Here is a 14398-nt window from a genome sequence, read left to right as displayed (position 1 = left end):
CTATCGACTGTCACCAATCCTCACATTCTCAATTCCCAAATTTCTTCTGTCTCTGTTGATCGTAATCTCTTTCCTCTGCCCAGTAGTCACGTCTTCAGCGGAGACACGAAGGATACCACTTGCATCAATATCAAAGCAAGCATTGTATTTTGGAACATTTTTTGGAGCTTGATAAATGTTCTCGAGGGCAAATTCGCCCAGAAAGTTATTCTCAGTGGCCACTCTGCTCTCACCCTCATATATGGGTAATGTAATCGACGTTTGGTTGTCATAAATAGTAGTTATAATTTTCCTCTTGAAAACAGGTATTCTAGTGTTCTTTGGTATCGCGACATTCATGTATGTCTCCAGTGTATCAAGTTTGTAACTCTCCAGCCCGATTGATAGAGGGGTGACATCCAAGAGAGCGAAACCCTGAAGTTTTCGATCTTCATGCCCTTTCAGAACCGCAGCATGAACCGCAGCTCCATAGGCGATTGCCTCATCTGGATTAACTCCATTGCACAGCTCCTTCCCTTTGAAGATGTCTTGTAATAGTTGTTGCACTTTGGGAATTCTAGAAGAGCCACCCGCAAGAACAACATCATGGACACTCGTTATCTCCATTTTAGCATCAGTTAAACACTTCTTCACAGGCTCCATGCACTTGGCAAACAAGTCTTTATTGAGTTGTTCAAACTTGGCTCGAGTGATAGTCGTATAGAAATCCAAACAATCGATTTCAATGTCAACTTCAGACTGGAATGAGAGTCTCCTCTTTGCCTTCTCACATGCATTTCTTAACCTTCTAAGAGTTCTAGAGTTTCCAGTGATGTCTTCACCGTGCTTTTTCTTGAATTTCTCAACACAATAGCGCACCATTCTGTCATCAATATCTTCACCGCCAAGGTGAGTGTCTCCAGCTGTAGCCATCACTTCAAATATACCATCACCTATGGTGAGCAATGACACATCTAATGTACCACCACCGAAATCAAATATCATAATACTTCTCTTGCTATACCAGCCGCCCTTTCTGTCGAGTCCATAAGCAATGGCTGCTGCAGTTGGTTCGTTGATCATACGCATCACGTTTAGGCCAGCAGTGACTGCAGCATCATGTGTAGCCTGACGCTGTGAGTTATTGAAGTAGGCAGGTACAGTGATAACTGCATTTTTCACTGGCGAGCCAAGATAGGCCTCAGCAGTCTCCCGCATCTTTGCAATAACCATAGATGAAATTTCTTCAGCAGAAAACTGTTTCTCCTCACCCTCGTGGATAACTACAAACGCTGGCTTCTCAGCAGGACCTTCAATAACCTTGAATGGCCAGAGTTTAATATCATCTTGAACTGAGGCATCACTATATCTCCTACCTATTAAACGCTTTGCATCTGCAGATGAAAGTCCATCCAATTTAGAATAAACAGAATCCCCGAAAAAGCTAGCCAATGGTCGAGAACAAACAGGTCATGCAAACATAACTCTGTTCATCTTTTGGTTGAAACTCTAATTGAAACAGCAAAGAGATAATCAATGGCAAATGCAAAAAAACAAAAAATATAATGATTAATTTTCAAGGTACTCTCACTATTCAAATCAAGACTCAGTCCCCTACATAATTAAGGATATATACCAGCAACTAAAACTATGTGTGTGCTGGTTTATGCTATTCAAGAATTCAATTATAAGATTCTCACAGGAACATAAAGCTACAGTGAGAAACATATAGCATGGCTATGAGTATGATTGTGGATGTGGGAAGAAAACCATACCAAAGATTGAGTTTGTGGGGTTCTTAATGACCTGGTGAAATGCAGCGTCGCCTACGAATAACTCTGAGTCAGTGAAGGCAACATAAGATGGAGTTGTCCTGTTTCCCTGATCATTCACTATGATTTCTACATGACCGTTCTCCCACACTGCTACACATGAATATGTTGTCCCCAGGTCAATCCCTATTGCATGACCATCTCCTCCTCCTCCCATTGTCTTCAAAGTATGAGAGCAGAGGAAGCCTGGTTTCATATACTGGTCGAGACTCAAGAGTACTTAACAGAGGACTAGAATGAGAAGACCTTTTTTTAACCTAGGTTGCGTGATTTTCGTTTTCCTTGTTGAGAATCCTTGGGTTAGCGTAATACTATTAGGTCAAATTTAGGATTACTACTACTACCTGTACACTAATAATTATTTATTTAATAATAAAAGAAACCAATTTGGTCCTTCAATTTGGATTAAACTAAAAAAAGTTTGGTCTTTGGTTGAGGTCCCAAATTCTGCCCCTCTATCAACAAAAAGATGGTGAAACTGAGAATGAGACAATGAGTTGAAACATGTGCATCACATCACTATGCCAGTCACTGTACTGCCTGTTCGATTCTCCCATTTTCTTGGTGATTTTTAACACTACGAAGATAATGTCTAAACAAGGTGGCAAAGAGAATTATAATTAGGTCCAAGTAACCCTTATGACTACGTGACTCAGCTGAAGTCTAGAGGAATTTCAATGTTGCATCCTGTGATATCGTATTACTTGATCAATTGTTGACGCCGTTCTTTTGTTGCGTCCGGAGTGATAGATGATCTGTAATGTACAATGTGAAGGAAATAGGAAGACACCAGTAGGAGTCAAGTGAAGTCTCGCCTCATCCTGCTTGAGCTTCAGGAAAATTTATGAGCGAAATAGAGGGATAGGCACGTACCAATCTCATGGCTTTGTTTGAAATTTTAGCTGAACCAAAAATGGTCATCCATAAGGTTCAGCTAGGTAAGCAAGCTTCTGAACAGTTTGACCACCTAAAGGTAATGATTTTCATATGGTAACAGCAGAATAACTATAAAATAATAAGTTGTTTCAAACAATGCTCAGGAAATTAGGTCGTTTCTAATGTAATCGTGTTACTTTTTTTTTACAGCATTAAGCTTCCCTTCAATACATGTTTCAGCAACGTTATCAGATAGTATAACCCTGCTGGGCTACAGTCCCTCTTCTCTGATACCAAACAAAATGAAAGGTCTCCGAGACACACGCTATAGAGTACACTAACGAGAATACTAATGACATGAGTAGTGCATTTCTGTCCATGTTTTCTATTTAGGTTACGGGGTTATGTCTTTCACAATCTCGAATTTCGAATCATAAAAATTTGAATTCGAAGTCATGAAAACTCAAAAACAATATCAAATATATTGAAATCATCTTATCATAACAGTGTATCGAAACTGAGTCCACATCATGACTCAGTCAACTCGAATAATACACAACTAATAGAAATGTAAAATTCACTCAATCCTCACCACAAACAGCAGAAAGAAATCTTCAGCGAAAGCTCTCTAATTCTGCTAATCCACACCTACAGAACTATCTCCTACACCATCGAATAAATGCACCGGGATTGTAAACACAAACCCGGTAAACTTTACAGCTCGTATGAGTAAATCAATAATACAACTCGCATATAAACACAGAAGAAAATACTGAAAACATTTAATTATAAATATACTCATGAGTCATTAGATGACCCATCTGGTTGTCCAATAATATCTGAAAATATGCGTGCTCATGAGAAATTGGGCAACCCCTCTGTTTACCCAAATACATTTATAATACGGGTACTCATGAGCGCTGGTACACCTCTGTTACCCCTCATGTTAGTACGCCGCCTGACATTGGGTAACCTCTCGCTACCCAATATCCAAAAGAAAAATACTGAAAATATTTAATTATAAATGTACTCATGAGTCATTGGACGGCCCATCTGGTTGTCCAATAATATCTGAAAATATAAGTGCTCATGAGAAATTGGGCAACCCCTATGTTTACCCAAATACATTTATAATACGGGTACTCATCAGCGCTGGTACACCTCTGTTCCCCTCATGTTAGTACCCCGCCCGACATTGGGCAACCTCTCGCTACCCAATGTCCAAAATATGAGTACTCATAAGCGCTGGTACACCTCTGTTACCCCTCATGTTAGTACCCGGCAGACAGACTAGAGCTCTAACTGAATTGTAACTGTCGCCCGGCCAAGGCTAGGTTCTAACATGCCAACACGTCTGAAGACAGGTCCACAGACCACAAAAATATTTTAACATAACCCAAGTTAAAATCACGTACAAACAATCATCACATGATATTGTACAAATCAAATTGACATGTTCAAATAAATAAACATCAATGCTATAATTAACTCATTCGAAAACAGAAATTACGGCAGTATATAATCTAGCAAACCATATATATGTACCTATTTTACCAATTATACACATACACAATCCACTATATCATATACATATCATAGTTCATTCCTTTAAATTTAGCACAATCATGATTCTCCGCAAGAGTAAATTCGTCACTGTGAGATTTTACTCATCTTCTTTCATGTGTGCAACTTCCACGACATAATTTCCTCACTCGTTTCGTCTAACACCTAATAACACGATTTCAGCACAGCTAAATGTTGTTCATAAAACATTGTTCACATAACACTGTTCATATTATACTGCTTTACTAATCACTGTTCCAATGTACTGTTTTACCAACGCTGTTCATATTTTACTGTTTCACTAACACTGTTCATAGTACTATTCATGCGGTGTTACTGTTCACCGACCGCCACCAATGACCACCAAATTTCACCACCACAATTTAAATGACATTCTTAACAACTTCCTAGTTCACCACAAAGTCTAATTCTGAGTCTAAACACTTCAACTTAACAAGAACCGAAAAGCCCCAATTTAAAAACCTAGGATTTCTTTTCTTCGATTCTCCTAGCACACACTACTAGAAAAATGATCTTAGGTCACGAAATAAAAAAATTTCATCACCTAAGACAATACTAAGATGACGAAAAATAATTAGTCACCTAAGTAAAATATTTCGTCATCTAAGTCAATAAAGGTGACGAATTGTTGTTTTGTCAGCCAATTCATCATCTAAGTGAGTGCTAAGCTGACGAAAAATTGTTTCGTCATCTACGTTATATCTAAGCTGACGAATTACTTTTTCGTCAGCATAGTGTTGTACTTGTTAGGTGACGAGATCAAACTTCGTGGGTATTGTGTTTTCGCTTAGGTGATGAAATAAAATATTGTGTCCTATGTAGTCATTTAAATAAATAAATAAAAATACCAATGATAATAAACTAATATTCGATTGATCCCCTAACGTTACCGAATTGGGATGAATTTTTTACCATGCTCACATTTAACTATAATAATCACATCAGATAGTCGATTTTTGTTTTTGTGAATTTTAGCGGTAAGCACCACAACGTGCGTACTAATGTTATATATCTTATTTAATAGGTTATATGCAATTGCACAACTTTGTGAACCAACTATACTTAGAAAATAAAATTTGTAAAAACCTTGTGAAATAAGATGTGACCGGTACAGTAAAATACAGTTGTGGTTGAAAATTCACATATTTCCGGTAACGTTTGGACCTCGAAAGAACCGGTCAACTCTATTTATGCATTTGGTTCGTCCCACACATTGGGGATGCTCTTCAATTTTCTCTTCACGTGCCTTGCACGTAGTGTACAGTGGCATTCGGAATCCTATGCATCCCAAGATCTTGTCTTTCTTTCCCTAGAACCGATATCAACATGTCCGCCGCCCCACCCTTGATTCCATCCTTATCATATCTTTTGTGAGAGAATTTTTGTTGAGTATAATCTATTTCTTCCTCTTCCTCCACCATATTTTTCAATTTAAAGGTGGAGGAATGAGTTCACGGAGGCGCAGTTGAATGAATTAGCCGTTGTGACTGAGGCTGCCTACTTGAGTTCGTTAAAGCTGCCGTGATTGGATTAATTAGCAGCTGTGATCAAACTTTCCTTAGACTCGCAATTGTAAGTTTCTCCTTACTTCATTGCCATCAGACTAACTTGCTTCACCAATCGTAGTTTGAATGCTATGTTTAGCCTGAACTTTATGGGATTGAAAAGTTTGTGTCATGTCTGCCTATCCTTTAAAGTGCTTATCTTCTTCTTAACTTTAAATGGAAGCTGGAACTTTTGATAAGAGCATGGAGACCTTATTCTTATGCACAGCTGCATTGGTTGATTTAGATTGTAGAGCATGAATTTGTAAGGAAGACTCTGCTTGGTCATAGATAGCATGTTTGTTTTATGTTATGTGATTGTAGTAGAGACCTTAAAGCATGTTGCTGCGGCATGCCATGGACCAGTTGCTGCGGCATGCCATGGACCTGAAAATTTCTAAGATTTGCGGCTCTTTGTTGTAAACTGTGGGTTTTGGATCCCTTTAACTCTTCATTTTGTTATTGATACTTCCAAATTGTGAAGTAACTTGATCCTTTTCATTTCCTTTTTCCAAATGGTTATCTAGTCTGTTAAAATTTTAGTTCACTTAGATGACGATATTACATTGTTTGGTGACCTAAGTACTCAATATTTGGCGGGTTAGAGCTCTAGTCTGTCTGTCGGGTAATAACATGAGGGGTAATAACATGAGGGGCAACAGAGGTGTACCAGCGCTTATGAGTACCCATATTTTGGACATTGGGTAGCGAGAGGTTGCCCAATGTCGGGCGGGGTACTAACATGAGGGGAACAGAGGTGTACCAACGCTCATGAGTACCCATATTATAAATGTATTTGGGTAAACATAGGGGTTGCCCAATTTCTCATGAGCACTTATATTTTCAGATATTATTGGACAACCAGATGGACCGTCCAATGACTCATGAGTACATTTATAATTAAATATTTTCAGTATTTTTCTTTTAGATATTGGGTAGCGAGAGGTTACCCAATGTTAGGCGGCGTACTAACATGAGGGGTAACAGAGGTGTACCAGCGCTCATGAGTACCCGTATTATAAATGTATTTGGGTAAACAGAGGGGTTGCCCGATTTCTCATGAGCACGCATATTTTCAGATATTATTGGACAACCAGATGGGTCATCCAATGACTCATGAGTATATTTATAATTAATTGTTTTTAGTTTTTTCTTTTGTGTTTATATGCGAGTTGTATTATTGATTTACTCATACGAGCTGAAAAACTTACCGGATTTGTATTTACAATCCCAGTGCACCAATTTGATGGTGTAAGAGATAGTTCTGCATGTAGGGATTAGCAGATCCGAATGGCTTATTCTGAAGATTTATTTCTTCTGATTGTGGTGAGGATTGTGTGAATTTTACATTTACATTTGTTTTAATACTGAGGTATAAACTGGTTATGTATTATTCAAATCGATTGAGTTGTACTGTGAACTTAGTTTCGATACATTGTTGTTGTAAGATGATTTCATTATAATTGAGATTGTTTTAGAGTTATCATGGCTTTGAATTCGAATTTTTGTCATTCGAAATTTCGGGGTTGTGACAAATAGCCTCGTCGGGATTAATGAACAGTGTTTTGTTAACAGTGTTCAGCTGTAATGAATCGTCACTTAAGATTTTGCGTATCGTTTTCTAAGCACTTTATCATGCTATTAGGTAACCGAGGAAACGAGTGAGGGAATCGCTCTCGGTGTCGTGGAAGTTGCACGCAGGAAATAAGGTGAGTAAACCTCACAATGATCATCATGATTGAAGTAGTGTTATTACTATTGAATTTAGTTTGAGTTGTTAACATAGTCATTGCATCACTAGCTTATAAAAATTGTTCTAAAAATATGTTTTGGTTTAAATTACGTTAACTTGATCATCTATGGTTCATGGGTAAGTAAAACGTTATTTTAATAAATGATTTTAAAAGGTTTTAGTGATTATTGACTATTGTGAATGTAAATAACAATAAACAACCTTAATTAAATGTATCAACAAGAAACAGAAACACTTTAAGGAACCTGAAATGTTGATGAACTGGAATGGGATTATACTGTTCATCATTTAGTTCAAGTTTTAAGGTGCAGTTAGTTGTTTCTTCCATGGCATTTGTAGTTGTACGGTTATACCCAATCGAACATAGCATAGCATAGCATAGCGAACAGTAAACTAGAATTTAATAACCACTTCAGATAAATCAGAAACTGAAACTGTCAGGGCGAGAGGGGTTTAAAGGTCGTACCTTTAAGCATAAAGGGTCGAACCCTTAAGTGTAAACACCAAAGGTCGCATCTTTTAGAGAAGAACGGAAATTGAAAGCGCTTTGCAATATTGGGAATGATGAAAACGATCTGGATTGTGCAGGAGAGTAAGCTTGTTTCTCTCTCTCTCTCTCTCTTAAGTAGTACGGACACGGATACGATTTGATACTTAGACACGGTATATATAAATTTTTTTTAGGTACGTTAATTAAATATTATTTTTTAATATATATATATATTTATTTATTTAAAAAATGAATTTATAAATTTGAAAGTATTTAGAATTTTAAATGTATATATATGTCAAACTGTGCATTAAAATGATGAAAACATAACTTGTTAGAATGACTAAGGATTTGATAAGTACCTTAGATAACCAAGGTTCGAATCCCACCACAAACATTCTTATTTTTATCACGAGTTTCTCTCTTTATATATATTAAAGTGTGCATAAATATAACAAAAATTGGTTGGAATGGTTGAGAAGTTGTTGAGTGCCTTGGATGACCAAGGTTCGAAACTCACCATAAGCACTCACCATTACTGACCATTAGGCCTTGTCCTTCCTCTTTTCCATGGGAGCTTTGGAGTTTCTTTTTACATTATTTTTTTAGCTATTTTAGCTAAAATTTAACTAATATATACTATTGCTAGCATCTTTAAAGATATTGGGTGAAATATTTTTCAGTCCATTGAAATTTTGATTATTTAATAGTAAACAATAACTTCCCACTTACTACCGTAAGAAACTGTTACTGTTATTGTACGTAACATTAACAATGCTGGATATGCTGGTTACAAGGTGTTATACTTTAGAGCTTACAAGCAATTTTGATTTTCTTTTGTTTGAATAAAAAAATAGATACAGATGGCAACCAATATTTACACACCATAAAAGTAACGCTATTTTCTGGGCATAGAGTGCCAGAATTGTCACTTACACCATGACCTACACTAGTACCACTAAATACAAACGAGGCCTAATACTCACCTAGTACGGTCCTAAGATTTTAGCCAAAAGAAATTATATATATTCCTCTTGAAAACCAAAAAAAATTGTCCCTTGTGATTCTCATTTTGATATATGTATATTTGAGACAATACCCAAACGAAACAATAGAGACTCCTCGTTAATTAGCGAGTACAACCTAAAACGATACTCAACAACTTAGTTTAATAATCCCTTCTAGTAAGGGTATGGGTAGAAAGGATCGACACTACCATAGAGAGAAGGAAGGGAAGGATGAGAAGTCCACAACATGTCTTATACGTACCCCAATATGAATCAAAAGTCGCAAGCGGGACGTTCGTCATTTTTTGGAGTTTGTCCATATTCTCCTTCCAACTTTGGATTGCAAGATATCCGGCAACAGCTGCTGTAACTAATAAGTTTGACAAAGCCTGCCAAAATGAATCGGATTAAATGTTATCAAAGGATGTCAACTCCCAAATCAAGTTCTATTGTATGCATCAGCCAGGCTCAAAATACATCAACCAGATAATTATTTATCAAATTAATAATTAGAATGAGTGATGAAACCAGTAAATTAAATCATAGTTATGAAACCTACAAAATTAATTTTGGGTAGTATTTTGGTCAACTTTGCACCCTATTTAAAAAACCCTAAAAACAGGTTTTTCTTCCCATGTAAAACCTCGCCGTCCGGCGGCGCCCAACTGGCTAGTGAGGGCCTCGGCCTTGCCGTCCTCAGATCTGCTGCCAGATGGGTCTTTTGAGTTATGCAGTGAGGTCAGGCCAGGGGATGGAGTGGAATAGTGACGAAGTTGATTATTGACTGATGCTCTCATAGCTTGCTGGATTGGGGATCGAGGTGGTTGGTTTGTGGAAGAGAGATGTGGTGGGTGGCTTACCACGGTCGACTGGCAAGCGGCCTAGAGGACGAGATGTTGTGGCGTTAGGGCATCTGGTGTCACATTGGGAAACCGACGTGGTACGGTGCAACTATCAGGTTTCTGGGGTCGGATTGGATCCTTTTCATGATCTGGCAATAGATGCCTTGTTGCTGACCTGGGTAAAAACGACGAAGGATATGAGGGGGTAGGTGAAGTTGATGATGCAACAGTTGGGGAAGCCATTGGTAGTGTTCGATGGTGGCGGTGTACGACTGCTGTGACATCATTTGGGCCTCAACCTCATGTAGTGCTTGGGTCTGGTCTTTGGGCCTGACCTAGACGTGATGTCGAGCTTGTCCTGACGATATGTTAGGCTTGTTCTAATTGTATATCAGGCTTGTCTGACTTTATCTTGTTAGCTTTGTTCATTAGTTTTTTTTTTTCTAGATGTCGTTCTTGGTTATTTAACTCTTTTATTTGTTGCTTGGTTTGTTCTCTTTTTTCTCTCTTTTCCTTTGCAATGGGCGGAAGTGTTTAGATAGTTGGTTTATTTTTTGTATCATTATGGTACTTGTACCATGAAGCTCTATCTATCCTAAAATATGTGATAGCGAGTGGATATGTAATGAACTTGCTTCTTGGCTTGAGTTTGCCTTTGATGAATGAAATCTCAATTAAAAAAACATAATTAATTTTGGTATTGAGGTTAGAGCACAATTAGCATAATTACTACTAGAAACTGCGCACACCTTATATGGGTGTGAGAAAGTTGGCGGTTATTAATGTGAAGAAGTGAGATAAAATTATTGTTCTCAAAAATTCGTATTTTGGTAATACTCTGGGTGCTCGCTTTATAATAGTAAAGATTAGGTTTTGCTAGAGATCTTCACACAATCACTAACTGATTAAGAGATTTATGCTTAACTACTCCTAGATGTAAATCATATATATGGTGGTGGGATTATTTTAAAGTAAAGTTGTTTTGTTTCAATCCTTAGATGTAAATCTAAAAATACGTAGTTGAGCAGGAATCTCTTTATCAATTAGTGACCGTGTGAAAACTACCCTTGATTAGCATACATTAAATCAAATATGAACTGTTCAAATTTTTACTTGTAAATCCTAATTTTGAATGATAATGATTATCAAATTGAATGACGATTTCCAGAAATGATTTCTTCATATAAACATGGAACTTTGGTCATACCAAGGCCATGCAAGCGAATTTACCAAGATTTGAATTTATCCAAGTGAATTTTTTTCCCGTAAGCTCGATCATGGCGAGGTCATGAAATTTACACGTGAGAAAGAAAATTATAGATCTTAATTCTGGGCTAATACTTAATATATCAAACAGTTCAAACTGTAGACAAAGTTTCTTATACTGATGACATGATCTTAACACATATAATGAAAAACGCAAATTAATTAAGAAGCTGCATATAAATCAATACCTTCTGGCCATAGAAATCAATCAACAGATTCCCTTCATCATTTCCTCTCTTGATGCGCAAAGCCATAACTACCGTTCCATATATTGAATACCCAATTCCGATAACTATTGCGGCAGCCATGTATCTGTAATTGATAAATCAGTGAGTTTGAGTTTCGTCTATATATATTGTTTATATATAATGGCATACATGAGTTTCCGGGTTGATGATAAATAAATGCATGCATGGGGGATGATTGATCGATACGGGTGATGAATCAATATATTTGACACACACGTACTCGAGTCCAATTGAATCAGTAAAACGAAAGGTTTTCCTTTTCAGGCCGTCCGTAACGTCATCATAGTCTTGACTATTGGTGACGAGCACCATGAGAGTTGCAAAGGAAATGAGGGCAATCAGGACTCTCAACACAATTGTAACAATTCGCGCCACCGAAGGCGGAAGCATTGAGGCCATCTCTCCTTCCTCAACACCAGATATCTGGCTTCCGCCTGGCCAGAGCTTTCAAAAGGAGGGCTATGTGTGTTTTCTTTTAGAGTTTCGATCAGTAACCTAGCTAGTATGCTCCATACCGCTGTTTTTGTTTTCTATTTACGCAAACAAGCAGTTGCAGAAATAGTTGCACAAATTCTGGGGCAGCATAAACATAGGAAAGCCAAGATATATGGTATATATTACACCCCTTTTTCCTTTCTTTGTTGACTTTCCATAATTTGCAACTCCAAGAAATTAGCCGGAGGTGTATTCCGATCGACCAACTCCATTACGTTGGCTTAATTGTCTAAGGTGCGTATGTTTTTTTTTTTGGAATGACGAAAGTCATATATTAGAACCGGATAAAATATGATACAACATGAATACATTGCACCCTCGCGAACCACAACATAATTGAAATGTGCAGAATAAACATAAATCGACAAATTTCTAACCACTCATATGTTGAATCTCTAGGTATAGGCACAAAATACTGGAACAGAACTTTTAGCAAAGCTAATTTATTCACCTTCATGAGAAAACGATCAAGCAGAAGTCACACACCCATCAGGGGTGTCCTTAGCAGACGCAGTCTCCTCCTCCTCCACTAGCTTGGGCCGGGTATGAGCAAGCCCATCTTCCATCACAAGCTTCTTCTTCAGCCTACATTTCTTTTTCGGAGCCCTTTGCGGCCCAGTCTTGACAGAACCATCTGGGATCACCTCGGCCTGGAAAGGGAGCTCCAGCACTGCCGTCACCTCCTTCAGAGCAATCTTCGGCCGATACTTCTTCAACACCGCCGCCACCTCCATCTTCGTCTCCCTCTTCTAACTCACCACCAACTCCAAACCAAAGGACTCCACAAGAGGCAGTGTAGGCAACGACGGAGGAACTGTTGCCGCTATGGCCGCCTGGCCAAATCTAGCTATCAGGTTAGCAATAGTCACCCCAGGGATCGAGAACGTTAACTATGGCATTGTCGACACTGTCGAACCAGAGGAAGAGGCTCTGAATGAGTCGAGACCCTATCGAGCCTCTAACCTATAACCCAAGTTAGGGTTAGGGTCTCTGAACGACTGTAACATGGAAAAGCCGGTCGTCGGGACTTCCACCCCCACTACTTGAGCCTTTGAAACATCGGGGGGACCATGACACTTACCTCCGATGTACGTATGTATGACAGAATCCCGATGTACGTTCGTGTTTTGAAACCATAATCATACTTGGGGGTGATGAGCGAGCGAAGATCAAACCATATAGAGAAAACCCTAGAGTAGAGTGGCGCGATTTCTTTAAGTTCTTTGTTTTATAATTAAGGTCTAAGGTGCATAAGTTAACTTATTGAGATGTCAAATAAAAGGTTCTATTCACTAAATAAATTAAGAGATGAAACAACTAGTGGTGGATCTAGGATTCGAACATTAGGCCAGCTGAGCTTCAAGTTTGGCCGAACGTCAAAAAAATTTGTTAGTACAAATGTGTAACCATGCAAATTATAGACATCAATGAGTCTTTAAAAATAAAAATAGGCGTCAATGAATGTAGAAAATATTTTGAAGATCAAAGACAAATTAATTACCCAACATAAGTTTTCTCAAATTGATTAGATTAAAACTCAATAGCGCATACTTGCTACTTCAAATTCAATATATAGAGGGGAAGAAGATTAAAAAAATATACTTAAGGAATTTTAATGATTTCAAAAGAATATCGTCTTGTATGAGACATGTAGACTAAGAACCCAATTATATACATATAATTATGTATATATATTTTTTGAATTAACACTAATGTAATAGAAATTTTGGGCTCAATAAACTTGCAGGGCTCTAGCCTAGGTTAGTTACCAGTTGTATGTGACCCTATTCTTTTATTTTAATTATGTTCCCCCTATTCAATCAAACTTGGATAATTTATACACCAAGTAGACGAGAGAATATGCGGGTGCCTCCAAATACTTCGGAGCAACCTGGGAAGGCAAAACCTAGGGTTTCGATTGGCGGCCTCATTCTGCTCGCAAGGGAGACGTCGATCGTGGTTGGCGGCCATGCTAGGGATCTAGGCGTGGATTGTTTTGGCGGCGAGAGGCTCCTGTTTGGTGGCTTCTCCGATCATGGTGGGAGTTTTGGGATCCAGATCATGCGATGACGTCGCCAAGGGGCATCGATCGTAGGGGAGGTGCTGCTAGATCTTCACAGGGGCACACCGGCCGGAGGTTTCGAGGCTGGGCTGTGACGAATCTGTGTGGTGCAGGTCTTTTGGTGGTGACTCAGCCAATCTTAGGTGGTTGGCATTGTGATCCTTTTGGGTCCCAGTTGCTGGCGCCGGGGAAAGGTTGGGCGTTGTTGATATCGGTGATGTCGGGATTGTTGTTGCCGATTGGGCAAAGAGTTTTGGCTTGGCATTAGGCCTCATGCATCTGGGCTGGGGCTGAGGCATTTGGGCCAGGCCTGGTCTGCTCCTTAGGGCTTCTTTATGTGTTTTACTTTTTAATGTCATACAATTATGTTCAGTCGTAGGTGTATGATGAATAAGTAGTGCGTCATATAGAATGAGTAGT

The 14398-nt window shown here is 38.5% G+C and overlaps 2 protein-coding genes across 2 annotated transcripts; both read right to left on the bottom strand.

Moving 5' to 3' along the window:
* LOC126803727 (heat shock 70 kDa protein 4-like) lies at nucleotides 1–1971 on the bottom strand. The gene is made up of 2 exons (XM_050531478.1): nucleotides 1755–1971; nucleotides 1–1373 (listed from the first exon to the last, which is right to left on the bottom strand). Exons 1-2 carry the CDS (start codon nucleotides 1966–1968, stop codon nucleotides 1–3), a joined length of 1587 nt encoding a protein of 528 aa, XP_050387435.1. The 5' UTR covers nucleotides 1969–1971.
* Nucleotides 1972–9226: 7255 nt separating this feature from the next.
* Nucleotides 9227–11820, bottom strand: LOC126803385 (CASP-like protein 4D1). The gene is made up of 3 exons (XM_050531193.1): nucleotides 11642–11820; nucleotides 11362–11485; nucleotides 9227–9454 (listed from the first exon to the last, which is right to left on the bottom strand). Exons 1-3 carry the CDS (start codon nucleotides 11818–11820, stop codon nucleotides 9227–9229), a joined length of 531 nt encoding a protein of 176 aa, XP_050387150.1.
* Nucleotides 11821–14398: the final 2578 nt, after the last annotated feature.

Source organism: Argentina anserina, chromosome 7 (assembly GCF_933775445.1).
Source record: "Argentina anserina chromosome 7, drPotAnse1.1, whole genome shotgun sequence".
NCBI classification, from domain to species: Eukaryota; Viridiplantae; Streptophyta; class Magnoliopsida; order Rosales; family Rosaceae; genus Argentina; species Argentina anserina.
Note: the sequence above shows the minus strand (reverse complement) of the source record. Positions and strands in the feature narration are given on the sequence as shown.